Source organism: Sus scrofa, chromosome 8 (assembly GCF_054392235.1).
Source record: "Sus scrofa isolate SSC_HxYL_T2T_F1_AM1 chromosome 8, Sscrofa_HxYL_maternal_Yorkshire_Landrace_v2.0, whole genome shotgun sequence".
In the NCBI taxonomy this organism is placed as follows: Eukaryota; Metazoa; Chordata; class Mammalia; order Artiodactyla; family Suidae; genus Sus; species Sus scrofa.
The window spans coordinates 500,425-524,900 of record NC_139390.1 but is presented as its reverse complement, the minus strand read 5'-3'; the positions used below and the strand labels follow the sequence as shown (position 1 = coordinate 524,900).

At 67.1% G+C, this 24,476-nt stretch overlaps 1 protein-coding gene across 46 annotated transcripts; it reads left to right on the top strand.

The window, feature by feature from the left end:
• The first annotated feature begins 2,883 nt into the window (after nucleotides 1-2,883).
• Nucleotides 2,884-24,126, top strand: CTBP1 (C-terminal binding protein 1). Of its 46 annotated transcripts, none has more exons than XM_084971171.1 (13): nucleotides 3,692-4,013; nucleotides 4,843-5,069; nucleotides 6,760-6,818; nucleotides 9,572-9,650; nucleotides 10,436-10,626; nucleotides 12,339-12,493; nucleotides 18,634-18,778; nucleotides 19,339-19,545; nucleotides 20,885-21,099; nucleotides 21,751-21,881; nucleotides 22,252-22,379; nucleotides 22,862-22,979; nucleotides 23,216-24,126. In XM_084971171.1, exons 5-13 carry the CDS (start codon nucleotides 10,620-10,622, stop codon nucleotides 23,400-23,402), a joined length of 1,293 nt encoding a protein of 430 aa, XP_084827297.1. In that variant the 5' UTR covers nucleotides 3,692-4,013; nucleotides 4,843-5,069; nucleotides 6,760-6,818; nucleotides 9,572-9,650; nucleotides 10,436-10,619; the 3' UTR covers nucleotides 23,403-24,126. The 46 variants fall into 46 exon arrangements, with proteins under 46 accessions (XP_084827316.1, XP_020956526.2, XP_084827333.1 ...); XM_084971179.1 differs by lacking the exon at nucleotides 3,692-4,013 and adding an exon at nucleotides 4,664-4,700 and having other exon boundaries at nucleotides 9,572-9,635; XM_084971172.1 differs by lacking the exon at nucleotides 3,692-4,013 and adding an exon at nucleotides 4,664-4,700.
• The last annotated feature ends 350 nt before the right edge of the window (nucleotides 24,127-24,476 follow it).

Sequence of the window (24,476 nt, the reverse complement as noted above, 5' to 3'; positions counted from 1 at the left end):
CCTTCAGAAGCCCGGCTGCAGCCCTGTGACCCGCGGGGAGGCCTGGGAGCCGCCCCCTACATTGGCAAGTCAGGGAGGCAGAGCCCAGGGGCCAGGACGGCCTGGGTCCAAACGCGGTCCTGCCAAGAGCCAAGGGCTAGGCTTCCTCCCATCCCCCGCCCCCCGCTCCCTGGGCAGCGAGTTCCCTGGGTGAGGCCTCAGCAGGAGTGGCGGCCGAGCTGGCAGGAGCCCCCATCCCGGGGCCATCCCCCCACCTTGGGGGCTGTACTGGGGCCAGGACTGAGCTTCTCTGGGCCTCCTGCTCTGCCGCCCAACCCCGTCTGCCGACTCGGGGTCTTTGGGGCCACGTGCAGAAGGGTGAGGAGGGAGGGGGCCCGGAGAGCATCCGTGGCCTTGGTGCCTCTGACCAGTCCTGAGGACTGAGGAGCAAGGAGGCCAGGCCTGTGGGAATGCCGCGTCAGGCCCTCCTGTCCGGTGCCTGGGGAGCAGGCTCCCGCTCAGGGCCTGAGGGGCAGAGCAGGCCTGCCCTCAGGGGGCTGGCGGCACAGTGGAACCCAGACAGGAAGGCAAGCCCTACGCCAGGTAGGGCAGAGGAGAACGGGGGCGGAAGATAGGGGAAGGCCTGCAGACAGCAAGTGCAAAGGCCTGTGGGGGTGGGAGGGAGGGGCTCCTGGAAGCAAGGGTAGCAGGGTAGCAGGAGGCCTGGGGAAAAGCTGCCACACCCCTTGCAGCGCAATGACAAGCCCTACAAGGGTTTATTTTTGTTTTGTTTTGTTTTCAGGTCCGCACCCGCGGCATATGGAGGTTCCTAGGCTGGGGGTCGAATCGGAGCTGCATCTGCAACCTACACCACAGCTCACGGCAATGCTGGCTCCTTAACCTACTGAGAAGGGCCAGGGATCGAAGCCACGTCCTCTTGGATTCTAGTCAGGTTCGTTACCACTGAGCCACAACAGGAACTCCCCTACAGGGTTTAGCGTAGGGGATGATGGAATCTGATTTATGTTACCACTCACTGTGCCACTCATAGGGACTGAGGGACACGGGTGACCTTGGGCAGGGGCTGCGAGGTGGACGGAGTGAGCAGGCCAGGACCTGGGACCCGGGACCCTTTGCTGCAGAAGCTGCAAGGCTTGCACCTGGGCAAACATCTCCTCCCGCAACAAATACAAAGAAACCACAAGGGACTAAAAATACCTGTGGGCAGGCAGGTGGGGCGGATTAGGGGCAGGAAGATACAAAAAGACTAAAAGCCCCATCGCCACTTCTGACGAGAGGAGATGGAGAGCAGAGCACCGTGCGGGCCTCCTGCGCACACAGTGCCACCCAAGACGTGGGCAGGCCACTTAAACCGCCCCTCTGGCCTGAACCCTGCACCCACCCCTACCCACACCCCATGTAAGGAGTCAGCCCGCCCCCCCCCCCCGCCCCCTGGCCCCGTGGGCGAACAAGCAAGGGAACTGTGGTCTGCTGCCCACCCCGGCCCGTGCTGCAACCGGGGCGCCAGGAAAGCCTTGCCGGAGTTCACCTGTCCGGCCACTTTCCAATTTCTATGGGTTAAGAAGGCCAAGGGCCCGGGATGGTACCAGAACAGGTATCAAGGGACACCTTGGGTCTCAGGCCGGGAGGTGCCAAGACAGGACAGGAAGAGCTGGCGGAGGCGGGCCAGACCACATCCGGGATCCTGCCCTGGACCACGCGGAGTGAGACAACGGGCGGGGTGTGTGCACAAGACAGGCGCCAGGTCTGGAATTCTGATCTTCCCTCCAAGACGCGTTTGGTGTCTGCGATTAGGAAAGTTCTCGAAGAGATTTGCTGAATGATCAACCACATCCTATTTTCTCATTTCCCCACATGTCCTAGTTAATCCAGTTTAGGAGGTGTTTTCATAGAGGCATAACATATCTTCAGAGAGGTTACAAGCATCTGTTTTACAGACAGACACCCAGTTCTCGTCACGCTTTCTTGCGTCCACTCACACTTCTCTGATTTATGGACTTTAAAGATGTATAGACAACAGGGTTGGTTTCAGGATGGCCCATCATGTTTCATCAACTGTACCAACACTTGAGTGCTGGTCACGGCTGTTGCCTTTTAAGGAAGTGATTTTTGGAGTTCCCGTTGTGGCTCAGTAGGTTAAGAACCCGACTAACAGCCATGAAGATGCAGGTTTGATCCCTGGCCTCGCTCCGTGGATTAAGGATCTGGCTTCCGATCAAGCTGCGGTGTAGGTCACAGATGCCGCTAGGATCTTGCGTTGCTGTGGCTGTGGTGCAGGCTGGCAGCTGCAGCTCTGATTTGACTCGTAGCCTGGGAACTGCCATGTGCTTTGGGTGTGGCCCTAAAAAAAAAAAAAAATCTTTTTACCTGGGAAGAGAGTTATACCGCCCATCCTCATGGCCACCTCGTAGCAACGCAACTCCCAGGACAGTGTGGGTCTGGGGAGAAAGGTCTCCAGAGTCTCCTGGGCCCTGCCCCCGTAACCTCACCCGGGAGACCTGGTTAGCTCCCACCCTGAAAGCCCCCATGACCCTTGGGTGGCAGGTCCCCTCTGGACTCTGGAACTAAGCCCAGGTGCTCTCTCTGGGGCTGAGGCGGTGCTCACCCTGACACCTGCTTCAGCCACATCTGGCTGCTTCCCAGGGACCCCACCCCCACCCCCACCCCAGACCTAGGCAAGTCCCTGCCCTTGGCTTCGAGCAGCTGTCCTGGGGACTCCTGTCCAGGCTGCTCCGCCCAGACACGCCCTCCTCGGTCCCTGGAACCCAAGCACAAGGCCAGGGTTTCCCAGAGAAACCCTCCCGCGTTTGTGCCGCTGCCTCCCACGACCTTGCAGCCGCCAGGAGTCCAAAGGACATTCAAACCACCGGTACCCAGAAGCGCATTCGCTCGCCCAGCCGCCAGCAGGAAGGTGCGAGACCGGTGCGGCCCCGAGGGTGCGGATGACAGCAAGTTCAGCCCATCAGTCAAGGCCCAGTGGATTACAAGCAGGTGGGGCCTGGCAGGTTCAGGGCTGGTGAACGTGGGGGCAGGTGGGATCTGGAGGGTTCGGGGCAGGTGCGTGTGCGGGCAGGCGGGGCCTTGGGGCTTCTCAGCAAGTGAGTCTGCATGTGCTGGGCAGGTGCATGTGCGGGTGCGGGGCGGCGCGGCCGGCGGGGGCGGGGGAGCCCGCAGGCCGGGCGCGGCGGGCGCGGCGGGCGGGGCGGGCGGGCGCGGCCTGCAGCCGTCCGCGTGGTCCTGCGCGGCGCCCGCGCCTGGAAACAGGAGGCCGCCGCGCCGGAAGCCCCGCCCGCGCGCGCGCCCTGTCCCCGCCCGGTGGAGCGGCTGCTGGCGCGGCGCGGCGGCTCGGCACGGCGGCGCCCGGCGCAGGCGAGCGGGTGGAGCAGCGGACGGCGCCCAGGCCGCCCCACGCGCCGGGCTCGCGGCGGAGCGCGCCGGACTCGTCGGAGCCCGCGGCCGCCCGCGCCTTTCAATGGGCAGCTCGCACTTGCTCAACAAGGGCCTGCCGCTCGGTAAGGCCGCGCGCGCGCATTTCCGGCCGCGGGGGCGGGGCGGGGCGGGGCCGCGGGGGCGGGCGGGGCGGGCGCGGGCCCGGCTTTGTGTGCGAGTGCGCGTGCGCGCCGGCGCCGGCGCGCCTCCGGCCGGGGGCGGGGCCCGGGAGCGCCGCGCGCGTGCGCGTGCTGCTGCGTGCGAGTGCGCGTGCGCCGCCGCCCGACCCGCCTGCGCAGGTGACACAAAGGGGCGCGGGGGCCCTGGGACCCCCGCACCCAGGGTGCAGGCCCCGCCAGGCTGGCGCAGCCCTTGCTGGTGGGGCCCTGCGGAGCGGTCTGGCGCGCCGATCGGGGACCCGGCGTCGCTCGTGGCCGGACTGCGGAGCCGAAGCGGCCCTCCGCGAATCCGCGGCGCGGTGTCTTCCCTCACGCTTTGCTCGCCCTTTCGATCCCCACCGGCTTATGAAACGTCCGAAGTGCTGCGTCTGCCGAGGCGGCGCCCTTCCCGCTCACCAGGCGGAGGTGGCAGCAGGGCGCCCGCCTCCTTCTCTGAGCCTGTCTGTTTCCACCTGAGTACCTAGAGTGGTGTGACCCGCTTCTGTTTGTCCCCAGGCACCTTATGCCGCTCTTGTTTTGAGAAGTGACAGGAGCAGGCACCATCCGTGCCCCCGGCAGCACTGGGGCCCTGAGCCTGGGGCTGGCCGGGGAAGGCCGGGTGGGGGGCCCCCCCGGGGTGGTGTTGGTTTGCTGGCCGCTGTCTACATCCCTATCCGGCCACTTCCGCCGCGTCGTGCCCACCTGTCCTGCCACCTTGCACAGTCCCTGCTCCTCCTGGCTTCCAGTAGCTGGCCTAGGGCCTCCTTGTGATTGGGGTGGCGGGAGAGGCGCCACCCGCAGCTTCTTCCGTCCTCTCCTGCCGCCCAGCCACTGGAGCCTATAGATCAGGGATCGCGGACCAGGTTGGGGGGGGGAACTAGCATGGCCCCTGAGCTTTGGGCGGAGCTTTCTCTAGCTGGTGCCAACCTGCAGGCTAGGGAAGGCGCGCCCCTGGGCTTGCAGAGGGAGGGCCTTTAAGCAGGCAGCCGGAACTTGGCTGGGGCAGCCCCCTTTCTGGTGATGCTCTTCTCTGTGATTGGTTAGGAGCCATCACCCTCGAGAAGCGGGATGGGATGGGTTCGCTTCCGGGTGCTCTGAGTTGAGGAGACCGAGGTGAGCCCCTCATCCAGCTCCTGCTTCTCTCTCTTCTCGGGGTGGCTGGAGAGTCGGGTTGCAGATGGGGGCCCAGAGCCTGGACCACCGTCACATCCATGGAGGCGTCCCCCCCCAGCTCCCTCCTTCTCCCTCTGCACAGGTCGCAGTTTCATTTGCCTGAAAACATATGCAGGCAAACACTAAGGAGGAAGCCGCTTCTCAGCAGCGTGAACGTTTGGGGGTGCCCTGTGGGTCAGTGCAGCCTGTCCACTCTTGTGAGCCTCTGGAGGAGTGACCACAGCAGGCAGGAGCACAGACCTGCCTCCGGGGGCCCTGGCTGAGCCCTGGTGACTGGGGCATAATCTTGGGCCCTTTATGGGACCGTCTGTATGTATCTCTAAAGTGGGCCGGCAGTGTGAGACGTGGGGTCACATGAGTGGGCCCGTGCCAGGGGCAGGGCCCGTGCCAGGGGCAGAGCCGGGACTGGGGACTTGGGGGCAGGGAGGGACACGGCTGGGGGAAGGGCCAGGGGCCAAGGACAGGGCTGGGACCAGGCCCATGGAGCAGAGGACAGGGCAGGGCCGGGGGCAGCGCCTCTGCTGTAGCTGCGTGGGCTCGGCGTCATTGTCCTTCCTGTCCCAGAATGTCAGCTGTGTGGGTCCTGCCGGCCCTCGTCGCGGTGGCGTCTCTGGCTGGGGCCGCCTCGGTCTGGGGCCGCCCTTCCTGCAGGCGGTCTGTCTGTCCACAGGCTGGGTTTTACCGTGGTCTCTGGGCGTGCACGTGTTTTGGTTGGGGCGTCGCTGCTTGGGAAGGCTGGGCTGTGTCTGTCCCCCGGCAGGCACGTGCACCCTTCATTCTCCTGCTCCAGGGAGCAGGGGCGGCTGGGCCGCGGTGTCTGGGCAGCTGGACCTTCCTCCCTCCCAGCTGCGTGCGGGGTTCCCCTTCCCGCCTCTTCAGCCTCAGGACACTCAGGAGGGGGTGCCTGGTTCTGTGGGCAGCCCCTACTCAGCCCCTGGTCCGAGAGGCTGGAGCCACCCCTGTGCCTGCAGCGGGGAGGGTGATTTTCTGATGAGCGGCTGCATGGAGGGCCCGGCCGAGCTGAGCTCCTCTCCGCCCCAGCAGGGCCCTTGGGGTCGGCCAGCAGCAGCTGTCGCTTGGCGGGGGCTTCTTTGGGCAGCTGGCCGCGCGAAGGCACTGGGGCCACGATGGGGCTTTTCTCTCTGATGGTTTGCCCCCTCCCCTGGCCGTCCTGTGTCAGCGCCCTGGGGCCTTGCCTGCCGTGGGACTGAGAGATTTGCCCCCAGAGCCCCTTCCCGGGAGAGCCTAGTGCTGGTCCCTGGCTCCGGGCAGAGGCAGCTGTGTCTGAGGCTTTTTGTCCTGTGGGAACGCTCCTTCTAGAAGACTCCTAGTTTCCCCCGCTGGTGGCGTGGGCGCAGGGCTCAGAGCCCGGGGGGCACGTCCGTCGGGTGGGGGGCGATCCGCACTGCGCTTCCCTCTGCCCCCGGGGGGGCCCCACGCCGCAGACCGTGTCCTCCCGAGGCTCAGCCGCAGACCACTCACTGGCATGGCCCTCTTGTCCGCTGCGTGGTTTCTGCCCGTGCTGCCCTGGCAGGTGGTCTCTCCTGCCCCCCGACAGTCCCAGAGCCTGGGGTGGCTCAGAAGAAATCCTACCGGGGCCAGCTGGGGGGTGAGGTGGGGCCCGGCGCTGCCACCCTGAAGGGGGCCCTGTGGGCCCTCCTCGGGCTCCGGCGGGCTGGCCGTGGCTACCCAGGTCTTTCTGAGCCTGCGACTTCTGAGTTGAGCAGCGCCCCTGGGCCCTGGAGGGGGTGGCCCCCGTGAGTCTCGCTGCAGCTGCTGTGAAACGTGCCTCGTGGAAGGCAGGAAGGTGACGGTCCCTAAGTCCCAGGTCAAGCCGTGACAAGCGTGCGTCCTCTCCACAAGGACGAAGTTCTCATTTTTGGGCTGCTGGGCATCCCAGCAGGACCCCGCCGCACACGTGTGCACGGGTGAGAACGGGGCCAGGGGTGAACAGGCCTGGGGAAGAGCCTTGGTGACACGTCCACACCTTTTTTCACAGGTTTTATCCCCCATGGGTCCGGGCACCCTTGGTTTCCGACGCGTGCAGGACCCTGGCAGGTGCGAGGCCAAGTGGGGGGCGGTCCTGCCGCAGGTTCTCCGCTGTGCTCTGCCCAGGGGCCCCCGCAGCGCCCGCCAGAGCTCCCTGGCTTTTGCCGCAGGGGCTCAGCACCCGCCCAGCCAGAGCCTGCCCTGTGCTGGGGGTCGAGCTGGGGAGGTGTGGTTCTTTAGGCAGGTGACAGGTTCAGAGCCAGCTGGGGTGCGGGTCCCCAATGACACGGGGCAGGTGGGTGGGCGCCCCCTGGTTGTCAGAGCCCTGCCTTGGGGGTGGCTTTCGGGAGGTCTTGACTGGCAGTCAGGTGAAGGACCCATCCCTGCCAAGGGGCCTGCCCCACGTAGAAGGAGGGACAGGCCGCAGGGGCAGAGGGTGCCGAGGGCTGTGTGTGCGCTGGGCTCCCGCTACAGGGACCAGGGCTGCAGGGTGCGGGCCGAGGCCGGTGGAGTGAGGGGCACATGGGTCCAGGGAGACGGGCTGTTGAACCGGACGGAGGGTGAGAGACCCTGTCGGTGGCTGTCCCGTCGGGGTGTGGGTTGGGGGCAGTAACTGGGGCTGGAGGGAAGCGGGTTGTGCACGGACCGGTGCCTTGAGTTTGAGATACTCATGGGTAGCGCTGCAGGTGGAGGCGTGAGCCAGTCGGGGACGCTCAGGGCGTGGCGTGGCCCAGGGCCGGGGTCTCGGGACCCCTGGGCCTCCTGCAGACCTGGGTGCCAGGAACCTCCCGAGACTGGTCTAAGGCCTCAGCGACTCAGGGGACCCCAGAGTGTGCCAGCTGCAGCCCCTGGGCCCTCCAAGAGCAGCCACATGCTGGGGTGCCTTGGGCGGGGCCGCCAGGCAGGGGGACCGCGGGGCGCAGAGGGGAGTGGGCGCGCTCCGGCTCTGGGCACCCAGGGGAGGCTGTCCTCTGGGGCTGCGGCCCCTCCCCACCCCCCTTCTGTGAAGTAAGGGATTATTTCAGGCCGGGTCCGGACTCTCGGAAGATCACGCAGATGGCGCGAGAGTGTCCGCGCCCAGACCCAGCTCGCCTTGTGTGATCTTCCCTTGGTGTGATGTCCTGTCACAGCTGAAGTCCTCCCCTTTGGTCCCCTCCTGTTCCTCTGTCCTCTTAGCACCTCCTGTCTCCCCTGTCCCTTGTCTCCTTTGTCCCCTTCCGTCCCTCCCATCCCCCTCTGTCCCTCTATCTCTCCTTCCCCACCCTGTCTTGTCCCTTCCTGTCTCCTCTGCCCCTCGTTCCCTCCTGTCCCCTTCTGTCCCCGCTCGTCTCCTCTGTCCCCCCCCCACCCCCGCTGCTCTTTGCTGTGCTTAAGGGCACCAGCACCCGTCCTGGAGTTCTGGGCAGGGCCCTGGGGTGGCTGCCTGCTGGATGTGCCTTGAGCGCCCACCTTATGGCGCCGCTGGGACACGGAGCCTGGGCCCTGGGGGTGCAGGGACGTGTTGTGGACGTCAGGTGTGTTGCGGGTGTGCAGGTGCTCCTCTGATGGGCGGGAGCACAGGTGACCGTGGAAGGCCTGGCTGGAAACACCCCCCTTGTTCTCGGCCGCACCCCACCCTGGTTGCTCCAGGATTTAGGGAGAAAACTGAAGAAAGCCTCGTCGCCAGACGCCTGGTTATGACACCCCCTGAGTGTCGGGCACCTGCACACACTGACCCCTCCCCACCCCGGGTGTCCGGCACCTGCAAACACTGACACCTCCCCTCCCCCGTATCCGGCACCTGCACACACTGCCCACCCCCCCCCCCCCCCGAGTGTCCGGCACCTGCGCACACTGCTCCCCCCAAGTGTCCAGCACCTGCACACACTGACCCCCCTGAGTGTCCGGCACCTGCACACACCGACCCCCCCCCCCCCGAGTGTCTGGCACCTGCATACACCGACCCCTCCCCACCCCAGGTGTCCGGCACCTGCACACACTGCCCACCCCCCCGAGTGTCCGGCACCTGCACACACTGCCCACCCCCCCGAGTGTCCGGCACCTGCGCACACTGACACCCCCCCACCCCGGGTGTCCGGCACCTGCACACACTGCCCACCGCCCCAAGTGTCTGGCACCTGCACACACTGCCCCCCCCCCAAGTGTCCAGCACCTACACACACTGCCCCTCCCCACAAGTATCTGGCACCTGCTCACACTGCCCACCCCCCCGAGTGTCCGGCACCTGCACACACCGACACCCCCCCCCCGAGTGTCCGGCACCTGCACACACCAACCCCCCCCCGAGTGTCCAGCAGCTGCACACACTGCCCCTCCCCCCAAGCGTCCAGCATCTGCACACACTGAATCCTCGCGCAGGAAGCTGGACTTACTGCCCAACTTGGAATAAGTTTGTGGCTGACTTTGAAAGCAGGGCTGAGACAGCGGGGTTCGCGAGGCGCGGTTGTCTGTTTTGGGGGCCCTGTCCGTGGCACTCTCCTGCCTCTGCCCAGTCAGCCATGGGTTGGAGCCCACTTGCAGCGCCACCACCCACCTGGCTGCACTGCGATCCGGGACCGAGGCCTGGGAAGCAGGAGAGGCTGGCCCCAGGGGAGCCGTGTCCAGCCAGCCGAGGCCCTGGGCAAGGCCAGTGTGCTGGCAGCTGGCATGCTCTCTGGCCCGGGGACCCCCCCCCCCCCACGCACCGCTGTGCCCACACCCTCTGGTGAAGAGCAGGGCAGAGGTGAGGTGGGCTGCCAGGACAGCCCCCAAGGCTCCCTGGAGGGTCTGTGGGGTGCAGGATGGCACCCGCTGTTCTGTGACTCAGGACGTTCTTTCTTCAGGGACTGCTTGACCCCCAGGAGCACCTGCTGTCTGCGGTGTGGGCCCGTCGTGACTTCCCGCGTTGTGCGTTTCCTGAGGGTGCGGCCACCCTTGGGACGAGGAGCCCCCAGCGAGGGTTGTGTGGGTTCAGGGGGCCTGCGCCACGGGGGTTGTGAGGCCGCCCTGCGAGGACGAAGGCAGCGACGCAGCCCTGGGGAGCGGGGGCTGGAAACCCAGGCCAGGCTGTCAGGAGGCGGCGTAGGCCCTGGGCTTGCGGTGGTGCGGGGCCGGTCCGCGGGGCCCCCGGGCTTGGGGTCGGGCTCGGCCCGTGGGGGGCTCAGGCTGAGACGGCGCAGGGGCCTTCGGAGGCCGGGACGCGCTCCCTGTGCACTCCGGCCCCGAGCCCCTCATCCCGTGTCCCTGCCGGCCATGTGACCTACGCATGTGCCCTGTCAGGCCGCAGGCCACGCTGGTAGGAGGACTGTGCGCACGTCGGGCCTGCGGGGGGTGCAGGAGGCAGTGTCCGCATCAGCCCTCGTGGGAAGCCCGCTCCCCAGACCCCATCTCAGGGCCCAGGAAGCGACCGGCCGCGTGAGATAGAAGCCTCTGGAACCGGCCACAGACCCGCTCCCTGCGCCCACCTCTCCACGCCTCCTAGCACAGCAGCTCGTGCGCACTGGGGCTTCGGGGTGGGGGCCTGGGCGCATGGAGGTGACCCTCAGGGTGAGCCTCGGGCGTCCGCATCGCTCCCACGCTGGCCGGCCCCGTTCCAGGTGGTGGGATCGAGGGTGCAGGGCAGGCTCCCCCCCGAGGACCTCCTGCAGCTCGTGCGTGCCAGCCGACGCTCCGTGGAGTTTAACGTGTCTCTTGTGTTTAATTTGTAGTCAGACTTTGACCCGGCGCAGGCTCGGTGGCCGCTGTGGACGGGAGCCTAGGAGCTTTGGTTCGAGACAATTAAAGACGCGGGATGAGCATCCAGTGACAGGACGCGGTTCTGCAGGGGATTCTGAAGATAGACGCTTTGAAAAGCGGAATTCATGGTCGAGGAAGCCGAGCCTGTATTAAGAGATGTCAGGTTGGTGGGGGCTCTGGAGCGCCAAACCGCCCGCAGCCGGCCGGTGCCCCGCGCGGGTCAGGACAGGGTCGCCCCGCCGTGGGGCCCGCTGCTGCGTTTCTGGAGGTGCCCGGGGGCAGGCAGCTGGGGTCTGTTTCTGTGGAGCATCCCCGGGGGGGCCGCAGCTCAGCCAGGCCGCTGGCACGGGCTTTCTTCTGGACGGTCCTGCGGCCTCACTGTGGGTCAGGCTGTCGTTGCTGAGACCCAAGAGCTGGCCCGGCCCCAGCCGTGGGGTCCCGAGGCCTGACACCACGTCAGGGGCCGTCCCGTCGGTCACGGGGTCCTCCCTCGGGGGTTCCCGTCTGCCCGCACCCGGCCCCCCTCCACGGTGGTCTCGGCACACGGCTCTGCAACCACGTCACGGCTGAGAACCCGTCGTGGATGCTCAGGGCTTGGTTCTCGTGATGGCGGATCCCTGTGCTAAGAGGAAAGCTGAGCGAGGCTGGGAGCAGGTGTTTACCACGCCTCAGATAAGTAACATTTTAAGGGAAAGGTGGGGAGTTCCCTGGTGGCTCAGGGGGCTGAGGATCCATTATCGTCACGGCTATGGTAAGAGTTGGATCCCTGGCCCGGGAACTTCTGTACTCTTGTGGGCATAGCCAAATAAGTAATAAAAGGTGGAGCTCCCACAGAGGCTCAGCAGGTTAAGAACCTGCCACAACGTCCTTGAGAATGAAAGTTCAGCCCCTGGCCTGGAAACTTCCATATGCTGCAGGCGTGGCCCCAAAAAGAAAAAAGTAAGGTAAAATAAATTTTTTTTAAAAGCTAAATAAAAACAATTAAAAAGATAAAAAAAAAAAATAAGTAAAAAGCCGTTGTTCTCCAAGTGAGGCTGGAGAGAGAGGCGCCGTCGCATGGCTCCTGGCTGTGAGCGCGTGTCGCACAGTGGAGAGGGCCTGGGTACGGCTTGCCGTGGCAGGGAGGCGCCAAGAGCCTCCCGGGGCGGGGGGGCCCTGGCACCTTCGCCCTCTGCGGGCGGGGTGAGCAGCTCCCCTTGGGGGCAGCGGCTGCGGCAGCAGGCCGGGGGCCGTGCAGCGTCGCGGCGACCGCTCCCACTTCTCATCCTGCACCCCGTGTGCCGCCGTGAGGGTCGCGGTCAGCCCCCTGGGTGTGCTCTGCGGGGTCGTGGTCTGGCCGACGTGGCCGCTGCTGTCCTGTGTGTCACCTGTGGAGTCTCGGGTCTCGACCCGGGTCCTGGCCGGGGCTCGCGTGGAAGGAGTGGGTGTTAATACGTCTCGCCCATCTCGTCCGGGGGCGCCGAGGGCTACTGGCCGCTCCCCAGTGTGTGAACCTCTTCTGCCTTTGTGCTGCTGTCTTTCGCCCTCAAATCTCCAAGGGGAGACGGTGCTGGCCCGGGGTCCCTGCCCGCGCCTGGGCTGCCCCTCTGCGGCACCGCGCCCCCCAAGCCCCTCACGTCCCAGTCTGCCTGCTGCGGTGCCGGGACGCTGGCTGGAGCGTGGGGCTGCCTGGGGCTCTGTCCCTGAGGCCTGCCTGTGGAGGCACGGTCACCACTGCCCCCTCCACGCAGGCAGCGGGGAGCTGTAGTGGACGCAAGCTCGTTTGTCCCCTTGGCTTTTAACTTACTTGGATGAAACGCGGGGTGGCTGGGCACGTGGACTTGGAGGCCCTCGGCGCTGCCGCAGGAGGCTGAGCGTCTGGCTCTGTCGTTGCAGGCGTCCGACCTCCGATCATGAACGGGCCCATGCACCCCCGGCCCCTGGTGGCGCTGCTAGACGGCCGGGACTGCACCGTGGAGATGCCCATCCTCAAGGACGTGGCCACGGTGGCCTTCTGTGACGCCCAGTCCACGCAGGAGATCCATGAGAAGGTACGGGGCGGGGGGGCGGGGGGCAGCTCCCGCGCCAACAGGAGGCAGGCGGCCCCGGGCTCCCGTCTGAGCGGACAGGAGCGGCTTCGTCCTCGCACCTGCCCTGGCGGGAGGCGGGGCGGGGCCGCCTCCACTGTAACCAGTTCTCTCCCAGAAAGGGGCCCCGGGGGACGTGGCAGCGGGGACGGTGCTGGCGGTGTGCAGTGGCACCCCCCCGGCCCACCGTGGGCACAGGACGCCCTGCTCCTGCGCCACGCAGCTCTTAGGACGCGTGTCCTCAGACCTCAGGAGCCCCCCGACGGGAAGTGCGTGGAGCTGGTTTCTCTTCGAGGTCACGCCGACCGAGCCCTTCGGGACCGCCTCTGCCCCGAGTCTCTGAGGACACAGAGGGGACCGGCCTTGCCCGTCGGGACCGGGGGGGGTCTGCCGGGCTGGAAGAGGTGGCTTCAGGGCCGAGGTTGGAGCCCCGCTGGACCCGCCCTGGGCGGGGCCCCTGGAGAAAGGAGAGCCTGGGGCCAGACGCTCCCTCACGTGTGTCCCATCCAGCCAGTGACGTCTGCGGGAAGCCTTGCTCTTGGGCTGCAGGCCACCTGTCGCCCTGCTTCCGGGCGGCTGGCAGAAACCAGGAGGCCTTGTCCACAGGAAGAGGCCCCAGGCTGGGCCTCTGGTTGTTTGTGGAAACAGTCTCCTAGTGCAGCGTCCATCACTCGCCGAAGACAGCCAGGCGGCGGGGCTGAGGACTGAGCGAAAGCCCGCAGAGACAGCGCTGCTGGGGACCCACGGGAGCCGGTGGGGTGGCTGCTGGCACAGCCGTGGCCTGAGAAAGCACGTGAGACCCTCAGGAGGAACGGGCAGCAGGAAGGGGCAGCAGACTCGGGGAGGATTTGAGAAGATCTGAAACAGCACCGTTGCGAGCGACAGCTGCCCGGCCCGCGCACCAGCCCGTCGGGAGTCTGTGGGCGGGAGGGGCGTCCAGAGCCGAGACCCAGGACAGAGGCAGGGCTGAGGGCTGGGGCCGCGGCGGGGAACCAGGCCCTGGCGGAAAGCTCGGGGGCCGGGGGCATGGGATGGGCCGGGAGCAAAGCCTGTGAGCTGAAGGCTGACGTGGGCCGAAGCCAGTGGAAGAGACGGTTGGTAGGTAAGAGGACTGCGGCAGCGTGCGTGCTGGGAACGCTGGCCAGGGGCACGCAGAGCCCTGGCCACACGCGGCCAGCTCTTCCTCATGGACAGCCTCCCGGGGACACTGAGGAGTCCTGCTCGGGTGAAGCTGGTGAGGGCAGCGCATCTCAGGGGCACCCATATGGCATCATCCTGTCCCGCCTCCAGGACGGGGCGGGGAGGGGCGGCGACAGCCCGTCTCGCGGTAGCTGGGCCGGGGACGCCGGGACCCTCTCTGTGGGCAACTTCTCACGAATCTTAAACTGGTTCAAACTAGAAAGATACTTAAAAAATCAGTATGGGGAACGAAAAAGAAATTTTTAAAAATCACAAGCAACATGAAAACAAGTTTTGCCAGTAAATTTGACAACTAAGACGGCAACACATTTTCTTCTGAAAGCGTTAACTGACTAAAACTCCTGCGACAAGTTAATGTAAAACCCAGATAAGCCAGTAAGGGGACGCCTGGGGGAGGAGCAGCATGGGGCCCTCGGCGATGGCATCTTCGCCCTGCCGGGCAGGTGGGTGGCACCCCCAGCCCTTGCCCCCCATCTCCCCGGAAGCCACAGCTGAGGCCTCACCCGCCAGAGAGGAACAGGTAGGAAAAGCGTCCTGGGGACGGAATTTTCCCATTCAGACAGAAGAAGGGGGTGGGAGCTGTGAAACTAGCGTCCTTAGTCCTGAAGTGCCACCTGATCACGTGCTCAGCAGGACGCAGCAAGAAAGAAACCACGCGAGAGCTACAAAGAGCTTTCAGGCATTACGAATGGGAGAGAAAACGGCAATTTGAGTAGGCTGCGTGGAGGGTGCGGTCAAGAGAAAGAAGTGCCTAGGAAAGTGGAGCGACGCAGACCCCTGCCCGGGGTGTGTGCCCAGCGGGCCAGGGCAGCCACGGCCCTGCACAAGCACTTCCTTCTAACTGTGCTTCCGGCTGTGGCCACGTGACTTAGGTCCACCCAGGGAGAGGGAAGTGGGCTTCGTACGCAGAGCCGCCTTCCCTCTTTCTTCTGGCCGGAAACCAGGTGTGATGGCTGGAGCCTGGGCAGCCACCTGGACCATGAGAGGAAGATGCCATCTGTTGGAAATGACAGGACAGCAAGACAGGAACCCAGGACCCTGTGGCTGTGGAGCTGACGTGGGGACCCTGGACCACCTGGCTACGGGCTTTGTCGCACGGGTCACACCTGACCAGGGAATTCTGCCTCCTCACAGCTTGTTGGACGTCAGACGTTCTCTAAGTACTGAGGAGGAGAGACTCACTTTATCAACACGATGTGAAAGAAACTTCCTGAGCTGAGCGGAAGCTCCTGCTCTCCTGCCCAGAACCCAGAACAGGTGCTGGGGGCCACGAGATGGCCTGCATCCAGGTTCTGGATTTAACCAACACCGGGGCTGGAGAACGGGAACCAGACCAGCCCGTGCTAGGCGCTCCGAAGCTTCTGGGGAAAGGGGTTTCCGAGCAGGACTGCCCACCTGCCACCCGCGGCCTGTGGAGGAGGGCCTTCTGCCCTCAGCGGTGAAGCTGCTTAGAGAAAGTCCGCTGCCCAGGGGGTGGACGCAGCCGTGGAAAGGGACCTGGGGTCCAGAAACGCTGGTTCCGAGAGAAGCCGGCCCAGTTGGGGGGCGCTGCCGGGGGAGACAGCCCTCCGCCCTGGTCCTGGGGGAGGGGCGCCGTGGGACGGGGAGGCCGCGAGGGGATGCGAAACAGGGCCTGGGCGGAGGGAAGCGCCCCGTCCAGGAGGGAGGAGCTGAGTTCAGGGAAGAAATAAAAGGAAAAATGAGGAATGAAAGCAGATCCCGGGAAAGCGCAGAACAGGCGCTGTCGCGAGCGGTGGGTGGGGTGGCCGCCAGCCCGCTCCAGGGGCCCTGAGGACACAGGAAGCGGCCGAGGGCCGGGAGCCGCGCGGCCTGGGGACGCTGGACCCGCTGTCGCACACAGGGCCCTCAGCGAGCCCTGGAGCCTCCACAGGGAACCCGCCGTGAGCAGTTCTGCAGGGAGCGCGTGGCGAGGGGGTCGCCGGATTACAGAGCATCGGAAGCAGCCGCACAGCAGAAGCATTAATGCAGGGAAAACTGCTGAGCGCGGGCAGGTCGGAGGCAAACTTGACTCCTCCACCGTGTCCCGGCCGGAGTGGGCGAGGCACAGCAGCGCCACGCCACCGGCAGGCACAGGTGACACGGTCCCCGCCCCCAGGCCTCACAGACAGCAGGGCGCAGCGGGGCCGTGGTGGGCTGTCCCGGCAGCAGGGCCTCTGGTGGTTTTCTGGGAACACCCCCACCTGGAAAGATAGGAAGCCGAGAACCTGTGAGCACCCATGGGACCTGTGTGACGCAGGTGACGGGGAGGGGAGCCTCGGGCCAGGAGGGCCCCCCAGCAGCAACTCCCTGGCCTGCCCGCCCAGTGCTGCTAGGGGCGTACCCCTCAGGCCACCGCTCTGAGCGCCCAGTCGGGCAGGCCTGGTTACCCACCCAGTCAGTCACTAGCTGGCCATGCAGCTGGTGGGGGGTGACGGGAGTGGCCTCTGGGAGGCTGATGCCATGCCTGGGGACATCGCAGCCACTTTGCAACCAGGGAGGGAACGGGAGGAACCAGCACGGCCCGGGGCCCTGGAGGCCGGCCCGCAGCAGCGGCGGCCTGTGGCTGTTCCAGGGTGGCCGCTGGTCTCTGGGAGGCTCGCGTTCCTGGGAGGAGAGACGCTCAGTAGAACGGGGACCAGGCATGAGCGGTCACTGACCCAGGAAAGCTCGCTGGCAGGTCACGCCGAGAAGCGCGAGCAGAAGCCGAGGTGGCACAGGCGTGTGAGGTCAGGGTCGCCTGGTGCCGGGGGGTCAGTGCCACTGGGCGGACCGCGCTGGGCGAGCGGCAGCAGGACCAGAGCCTGAGGGCTCACCTCCCACCCAGAGGAAGTGGACATAAGCGCTCTGCGGGCAGCCGCGCGGAGCAGCAGGAGCCCCCCGCTCCGGAGACGGCCCGTGGACCCTCGGCACCGGGACACAGTCTGAACGCTGAAGACGGCGCCGGGGTGGAAGGCCCAGGAGAAGCTGCCCCGTTGCAGCCAGGGGCCTGCACACCTCCAGCTGCCCTTCCCGAGGCCCGGGTCCACGTCCAGCCCCCCCCCCCCCCAATCCATCTGCCCCAGAGTCAGGGCCGCCCCTCCCCACACTGGCTCAGACATGGACACCAGCAGATCTGTCTACACCCAGCTCTCCCCCAGCTCCCTGCCCACCTGCCTAGCAGCCCTCCCCTCCCCTCTCCTCCCCACCGCGGCCCTCGTCGCGCCCACAGCCGACCTCCAGCGCCTTCTCTGCCTCCTGCCCTCGCGCCCCACCTGCTCCTGTGAGTCCCTCTGCCTCTGCTGGGCGCCCACACTGGTCCTCCAGGTCCGCCCCGGCCCGTCCAGTCCAGAGAGCCCTCAGGACGGGGGCGGGGATCCAGGCGCTCATAGGCGCCCCCACCCCGGGGGCCGAGATCAGGCCTTCAGAGCAGGAACCAGAGCCACTGCCACTGTCCCTGCCTTGGTCCTTTCTGTGTGGCCACTGCGGCCACATCCACCAGCAGGGGCATCCTGGGCCCATATGTCCAGGCAGAACGAGGCGGAGCTGCTGTGGACGGGGGAACCGGGGCAGGCCCTCTCACCGCAGGCTGCGTCTCCGGTTCAGTGTCCTACGTGACACCCCCCCCCCCCACATCAGCCACAGTCCGCGCGGCTTCCTTGGCTCACACATGGGCCCTTGTGTCCAGCAGCCACTCTTGCAGGGAGCCCAGGGTCAGCAGAGGAAGCTCGGGCCGGAGGGGAGGGCAGCAGGTATGTCAGCCACGGGTTCCTGGGTCTCACGTATCAAGAGACGTCCCTGATTACACTGTCCTGTCGGGGGGAGTAAACTGGGACCTGTCCTGGGTCACAGGAGTGTCTGGCTGGGTGGCCCGGGCTCCGCAGCCCTTGCCCTTGGGCCCAGAGGTCAGGTTACCCTGCACCCTTGGCCGTTGGCCCGGGGAGGCCTGGCGGACCCCGTGGGCTTTGTTCGCTGCCCTGGAGTATGGCCTCCACCTTCCTGCACCTGCACCACCCTCATCCGTTCCATGTGGAGCTGGGCATGCCCCTGGGAACTAGGGGTGCCACACACAGGCAGGCTGGCACTGGCTCTGGGCTGCACTGAGGGGGGACCTCTTCCCTGTGCCAGCCAGACTCTTGGGGGCCCAGTGGGCTTCACCTGGAGTGGCCCCCCAAGACCACAGCACCCTGCCTGGGCAGGTGCCCCGGAGCCCTGCACTGGCCGTGGATTCCCTCAGGCCTGGAGCCCCGGCCGTGCTCGAGGGACACAGAGGCAGCCGGGCCTCACTGGGGTCACAGCTGGCAAGGTCTGCCTCTTGGGCCTGGGTGCACAGAGCCCAGCCCCACTCGGGAACCCTCCTCTCAGGGAGGCGACCCCCAAGGTCCGTGGCGCGGTGGGTGGTGCGCAGGGGCCGTGGCAGCTCCTCACTCCTCCCAGAGGAGTGACCTACCGCCCTGGGCCGCCCCGCGCCGTCTGGAGGCCAGGCTTCCTGCACGGTCACCACAAGGCCACACTGCCCACCCCACACAAGGAAAGGGGCGCCACGCCCACTGGGGTGTTCGCTGCATGGGGACTGGGCAGCGCAAAGTGGCCTTGCGGCCTCGTGGCTGCCTCCTTCCGGAAGCAGCTCTCGAGGTGCTGCCCGCCTTTCAGGTCTGTGGTCTTGCTGCCTGGGGCCCCCGTGCTCCCCGCTCCCACCCGCTCTGGCCTGGAGTCCGGTGGCCGAGGAGAGGGCAGCGTGCCGAGCGCTGCCTGTGCCGATGGACCCTCTGTGTCCTTGAGAAGCCTGTGCCGAGTCAGGGCCGTCCCTGCGGGCCCCACGGGCCTCTCGAGGGGGCTCTGGGCGGCCTCTCCCGGGGGGCCTGCAGCGCCCGCAGGCCCGGCCGGACTCCCTGGCGGCCTCGGCTCAGCGCACTGTCCCTGTGCAGGTGCTGAACGAGGCCGTGGGCGCGCTCATGTATCACACCATCACCCTGACCCGGGAGGACCTGGAGAAGTTCAAGGCCCTTCGCATCATCGTCCGAATCGGCAGCGGCTTCGACAACATCGACATCAAGTCAGCCGGGGACTTGGGTAGGACGGCCCCGGACCCTGGTCTCTGCAGCCTTAGGCTCTGTCCTCACCGAGACCACGTCACCTTCTGTCTTGTCCGTCCGTTTTACCGGGAGGAGGCGGATCCGGCTGCAGCCTGCCTGGTTGGAGGCGGGCCGCAGGCCCCACGCCAGCCCCGTCGGGTGGCACTGGTATCCCTCAGGCCGAGCTGTGTGGGTGGTGCACCCCGTCTGCACAGCCCACCTCCCTGGGGCGGAGGAGACGGGGGTCGGGTCGGGCAAAGGAGGTACGTTGTAACCCGGGACACACGCGAGTGTCTTCGTGCCTGGGGCGCGCTCGGTCCCGTCTCCGGCTCCGTCTCCATGACGTTCTGGTCCAGTCACGGCCTTGGCGGGCGAGGACATGCCGGGCGCTGCCGGGGGCCTAGAGCCTCCCTCAGGGTGGCCCCGCTGCCATGGCGACGTGTGCGGTCCCGCCTCCTGTTCCCCAGCCTGTCCGCCCGCGGGACCCCAGGCGGTGCGGACAGGGGCTTGCCGGGGACGTGGCCTCCAGTGACGCCCCCGTGTGTCTCGTGTCCCCAGGCATCGCGGTGTGCAATGTGCCAGCCGCGTCCGTGGAGGAGACCGCTGACTCGACCATGTGCCACATCCTCAACCTGTACCGCAGGACCACGTGGCTGCACCAGGCGCTGCGGGAGGGCACGCGGGTCCAGAGCGTCGAGCAGATCCGAGAAGTGGCTTCCGGGGCCGCCAGGATCCGCGGGGAGACCTTGGGCATCATCGGATTAGGTGCGCCCCCCCGCCCCTCACGCCCCGTGTGTGGCTCCCCTGTGGCAGAGGCCGGGGCTCAGCTGTGCGGCCAAGTGCCCCCGCCCCAGATGGTTTCCAGATGGGGCAGCGCGGGCGGGCAGGTCTGACCTGGAAGCGCAGGCGTGGCCACGTGCACACAGATGTTGAAGGGGCACCGGCCCGGCCCTGGGCCAGCCCAGGCCTCCTGCCAGGCAGCACACCGGGGGGTGGGGACGTGCTGGGGGCAGAGGTGCCGGGTGGTGAGGGCCAGTGTGGAGGGAGGGGCCTGCGGCCTGAGGGGCAGGAGCGCCTGCGCTTGAGGTCACGTGGCACCGTCCACCCTCTTCTGTGCCACCTCCCCGCAGATCCCGGGCACCCATCCTCCTGGTTTCCCACAGGCTCCGGCCCTCCACCGCGGCACCGCCTTCCGTGGCCAAGGGGAGCGTGGGGGGCAGAGGCGCCTGCGCTGGTGCAGGGGTCAGGGCCCTGGCTGCCTGTGGGCCGCGGTGTCGCTCCCCAGCGCTGCTCCCTGATGCACCAGGCGTGCGCACGCGGACGCTGGGGCTGGTACGAGCCCCACAGCCCTGCCACCTCCAAGCCCTGTGAGGTGTGAGAGCAGGGACAGCCCGGCCCACGTGGCATGTTGGGGGACGGTTTGCCTGGACAAATGGCTTTGGGCCACATCACCCCCAGGCGGTGTTGCTCAGGGGTCTCGGTGCCCGGTCCAAAGGTGACCAGCCGCAGGAGTTCCCTCGTGGGCAGCAGGTTCAGAATCCAGCGTTGTCACGGCAGCATCTTGGGTCACTCCTGTGGGCGTGGCCATAAAGAGAGAAAAAATGAAAAGTAAAGGTGACCAGCCAGCCGAGTGGGAGGTCCCGGAGGCCGTGCTAAACTAGCGCTGGGCACCGCAGCCCCAGCCTCTGCTCCGGCCCGCGCCCCACCCCTCCCAGGACGCCCAGTGCCTGCTTCCAGGTGCCCTGCTGCCCAGAGCAGAGCGGTCCCCTGAGGGCTGCTGTGGCCCGAGAGGCAGCGCGTCCTCCAGGAGCAGAGCCCTGGCGTGGCACCCCTCCCGGCTCCTGGCCTGCCCAGGTCCCCTGCTTTGCCTCCACTGTGGCAGCCCGTGGTCACCAGGGCAGAGTCCCTTCTGGAGGAGGGACCCTGAGCCCCTGTGTCCTTCTCAGCAGCTGAGGTCAGGGGCCCGGGCTCCAGGGCGCGGGGCCGGTCCTGAGCCTGCAGCCCCTGGCCCGCCTCGGTGGCCCTCTGCATCTGGGAGTGGAGCCCCTGCCCTGGGGAGCCGGGACAGCCGAGGCGGGGCTGCGGTGACACCCTGTCCCCCCAGGTCGCGTGGGGCAGGCGGTGGCGCTGCGGGCCAAGGCCTTCGGCTTCAACGTGCTCTTCTACGACCCCTACCTGGCGGACGGCACGGAGCGGGCGCTGGGGCTGCAGCGGGTCAGCACCCTGCAGGACCTGCTCTTCCACAGCGACTGCGTGACCCTGCACTGCGGCCTCAACGAGCACAACCACCACCTCATCAACGACTTCACCGTCAAGCAGGTCTCGGGGCGGCGGCCACGGGGCGAGGGTGCAGCCTGGGCGCACGAGGTCAGGGGCAGACGGGCTTCTGGTGGCCGGTCTGCTGGTGCCACCGCCCCCACCGGGCCCCCCGAATCCTGGGGCCTCCTTCCCTGACCCGATGGCCCCGGGCCTTCCAGGTGGCTGTATGCACAGCGCGTGTTTGCAGGCACAGCGCACCCGCGTGCGGTGGAGAAGTTTGGGTGACGACTCCCACCCACGTGTGTGTGCACATGTCCTGTGTTTACGTGTGAGCGCGCGTGTGGCCGCGCGTGTACACTGTTCACGCGCCGGCCGTTCTGTGCGTGTAGGTTGTGCAGATGTTGGCGTGTGCTGGGGTCTTGCCTGGTGCAGGTGTGCTTACGGACACTTGTGGGCACGTGTGTGTGTGGGGACGGGTGTGTGTGCTGTCTGCCCGTGGACAGTGGGGCTAGTGACTAGGGCCAGGCAGCCGCTGGGGCCTTGGGGGGACAGCAGCGGGGACCGTGGCGTGAGGCCAGGACGGGCGGGAGCCCACAGGGACGAGAAGAGCCACCTGAACCGAGGGGCAGCAGCCGAGCCCTGCAGCAGCTGGTCTGGGGGTGAAGTTGGGTCTGGGGAGGGTCCTCAGGTCACACGGTCTCTGTCTTCCAGATGAGACAAGGGGCCTTCCTGGTGAACACGGCCCGGGGCGGCCTGGTGGACGAGAAGGCGCTGGCCCAGGCGCTGAAGGAGGGGCGGATCCGCGGCGCGGCCCTGGACGTGCACGAGTCGGAGCCCTTCAGGTGCTTCCCGTGACGCCCTGGCGTCGCCGAGATCCCCCCTGCCCCGGCTCGCACCCCACGCTGGCCACAGAGCTGCTCGGCGCCGGGGGGGGCGGGGGGTGGCCCCACTGCCCATGCACGGTCTCCAGTCCTGGCCTCAGGCCGCCGAGGGTCCGAGGGCCCGGGAGGACTCAGGCCTCGCCCCCAGCCTGAGGTCCCGTGGCAGGCAGACCTTCCTCCCAGGGCCTGGCCGAGTCTCGGGGGCTGCGGGGCCAGGATGCTCGCGTCCCTGCGCCTGATGGGGGCCGGGGAGACGGAGGGTAGCTCCAGCTCTGGGCGGGGTGGGCACCCTCTGCCCGCCTGGGCGCTCTGACTGCCCCGTGCTGTGTAGCTTTAGCCAGGGCCCCCTGAAGGACGCTCCCAACCTGATCTGCACCCCGCACGCAGCCTGGTACAGCGAGCAGGCCTCCATCGAGATGCGGGAGGAGGCGGCCCGCGAGATCCGGAGAGCCATCACAGGTGGGCGGCGGCCGGCGGCGGGTGGGCCCGAGGCCCTCGTGGGGGCCGCCTCCATCTTCCGCTGGCGGGGACACTGCGCAGAGACCAGCCCCCATGGGGGACCCCTGCACACGCACAGCCCCAGGTGCTGGTGTCACGCTCGTGACACTCACTGTCCCACAGGGCTTTCTGCACGTGTATCTTTTCTCCGCCTTTTAAAAAGCGGTTTGTGCTTGTGAACCTCTTGGGCTGGGCCCTGCCAGCTTCTCCGGGAGATGCCCGGGCCCGTCAGATGGGCTCGGAGACCCTGATGAGCTGAGGGGCCCCGGGCCACAAGGGTGACGCTGCCCAGACAGGCAGGATCCCAAAGTGCCTCGGGAGTGCTCCTCGGGGCCCCTGTGGCTCCTAGGGGGGTGGCCCATGCCACCGACGAGCCCCCACGCTCCTGGGGTCCCCCTGGGGGCAGCTGACGTGGGCACTGTCCCTGTCTGTGCCGTCTCCAGGCCGGATCCCTGACAGCCTGAAGAACTGTGTGAACAAGGACCACCTGGCAGCAGCCACCCACTGGGCCAGCGTGGACCCAGCCGTGGTGCACCCCGAGCTCAACGGGGCCGCCTACAGGTGAGCCCCCGGTGGGCGGGGGCCTGGACTTGGACGGTTGGGGTGACACGCGTGGGGGCAGCCTTCGGGGCCTGGTGGCCACAAGACCAGCTCCCTGGGGGGCGTTCCCCGGGGGGCGTGGAGGGGGCAGGGCGGGGGTGCCTTCAAGGCCGCCACCTGCCTCTGCCGCCGTCTCCGCTGGGCCCACAGCCCAGGGTCCCTGCCCCCGGCCTCACCTGCGGCCCTTCCTCTCCCAGCAGGTACCCCCCGGGCGTGGTAGGCGTGGCCCCCAGTGGCATCCCAGCCGCAGTCGAAGGCATTGTCCCCAGCGCCATGTCCCTGTCCCACGGCCTGCCCCCTGTATCCCACCCGCCCCACGCGCCTTCTCCAGGCCAAACCGTCAAGCCCGAGGCGGATAGAGACCACGCAAGCGACCAGTTGTAACCCGGGCAGAGCTCCGAAGCCTCGCCGCCGCCGCAAGCGCCGAAGGGGCCGCGCCCTCGGACAGGCGTGTGCAGGGGCAGCGCCGACGGGCGGCCGCGGCCTCCAGAGATGGCCCGGGCTCCAGGTGGTGAGAGGTGGCGCCGGCCTCCTCGCGTCACTGTAGTTGTCCCGTCCCGAGGGCCAGCCGCTGCCCTGTGTCCTTCGCGTCCTTGTTAAGCAAAAGCAGTTCGTAGTTAATTCCGTCATGAATGTTCCCGTCTGTGCACAGTCTCTAGAACATTACAAGGATTTGTTTGCTTAGCTGTCGGCAGAGACGCCCGCGGGAGCGCCGGCGTCCGCCCAGGCCGCCCCGTGAGTGCCGCGCGCCCCGGACCAGGCAGTTGGCAAACTTCTCAGGACAATGAATCCCTCCGGTTTTCTTTTTACGCCACACAGTGCATTGTTTTTTCTACCTGCTTGTCTTATTTTTAGGATAATTTAGAAAAGCAACACCCAGGCTGTCTTTCCTAATTTTGGCATGAACCCCCTTGTTCCAAACGAAGGCGGCGCCGCCAGGCGGGCAGAGCGTGCGCCTCTGCCCCGGGGGCCAGGGCCCCGCGCCCGCCGAGCGGAGCCGTCCTGCTGATGTGGTAGGCTAGCAATATTTTGGTTAAAATCATGTTTGTGACTGTAACCATTTGTATGAATTATTTTAAAGAAATAAAAATCCCAGAAAGAGCCGGCACGCCCAGCGTCTGTGTTCACGGCTTTGTTTCCCGGGTCCCTGGTGGGTCTCCGTCCCGTCTGTGGTGGCCCTGGGCCTGCAGTGGGGAGCCCGGGGGGCTGTGACCCTGCTGCTGCAGAAGACGCAGGCGGTGCGCCCTCGGGCAGCCTGGGACCTGGGACCCCCCCACACCCCACCCCCCCGCCCCAGGGCGGCAGAGGCCGCTGGCTCTGCAGCTCGCGGGACGCCTGTCCCGACGCTCCGGCTGCACCAGCTGGTCCTCCTCGCACCACCTCCCGTCCTCAGGGGCTACCCCGTCCCCCGCGTGTCCCCTCCGCCACCAGCACGGCTGCAGCTGGTCCTCCGCCTCC

What these genes read in the sequence shown, in the direction of transcription:
- CTBP1 (XM_021100863.2), top strand. Translation starts at nt 3,473, where the DNA reads ATGGGCAGCTCGCACTTGCTCAACAAGGGCCTGCCGCTCG. An exon ending in CAAGTCAGCCGGGGACTTGG is followed by an intron (nt 18,779 to 19,338) that starts GTAGGACGGCCC and finishes TCGTGTCCCCAG; the next exon opens with GCATCGCGGTGTGCAATGTG. An exon ending in ACGACTTCACCGTCAAGCAG is followed by an intron (nt 21,100 to 21,750) that starts GTCTCGGGGCGG and finishes TCTGTCTTCCAG; the next exon opens with ATGAGACAAGGGGCCTTCCT.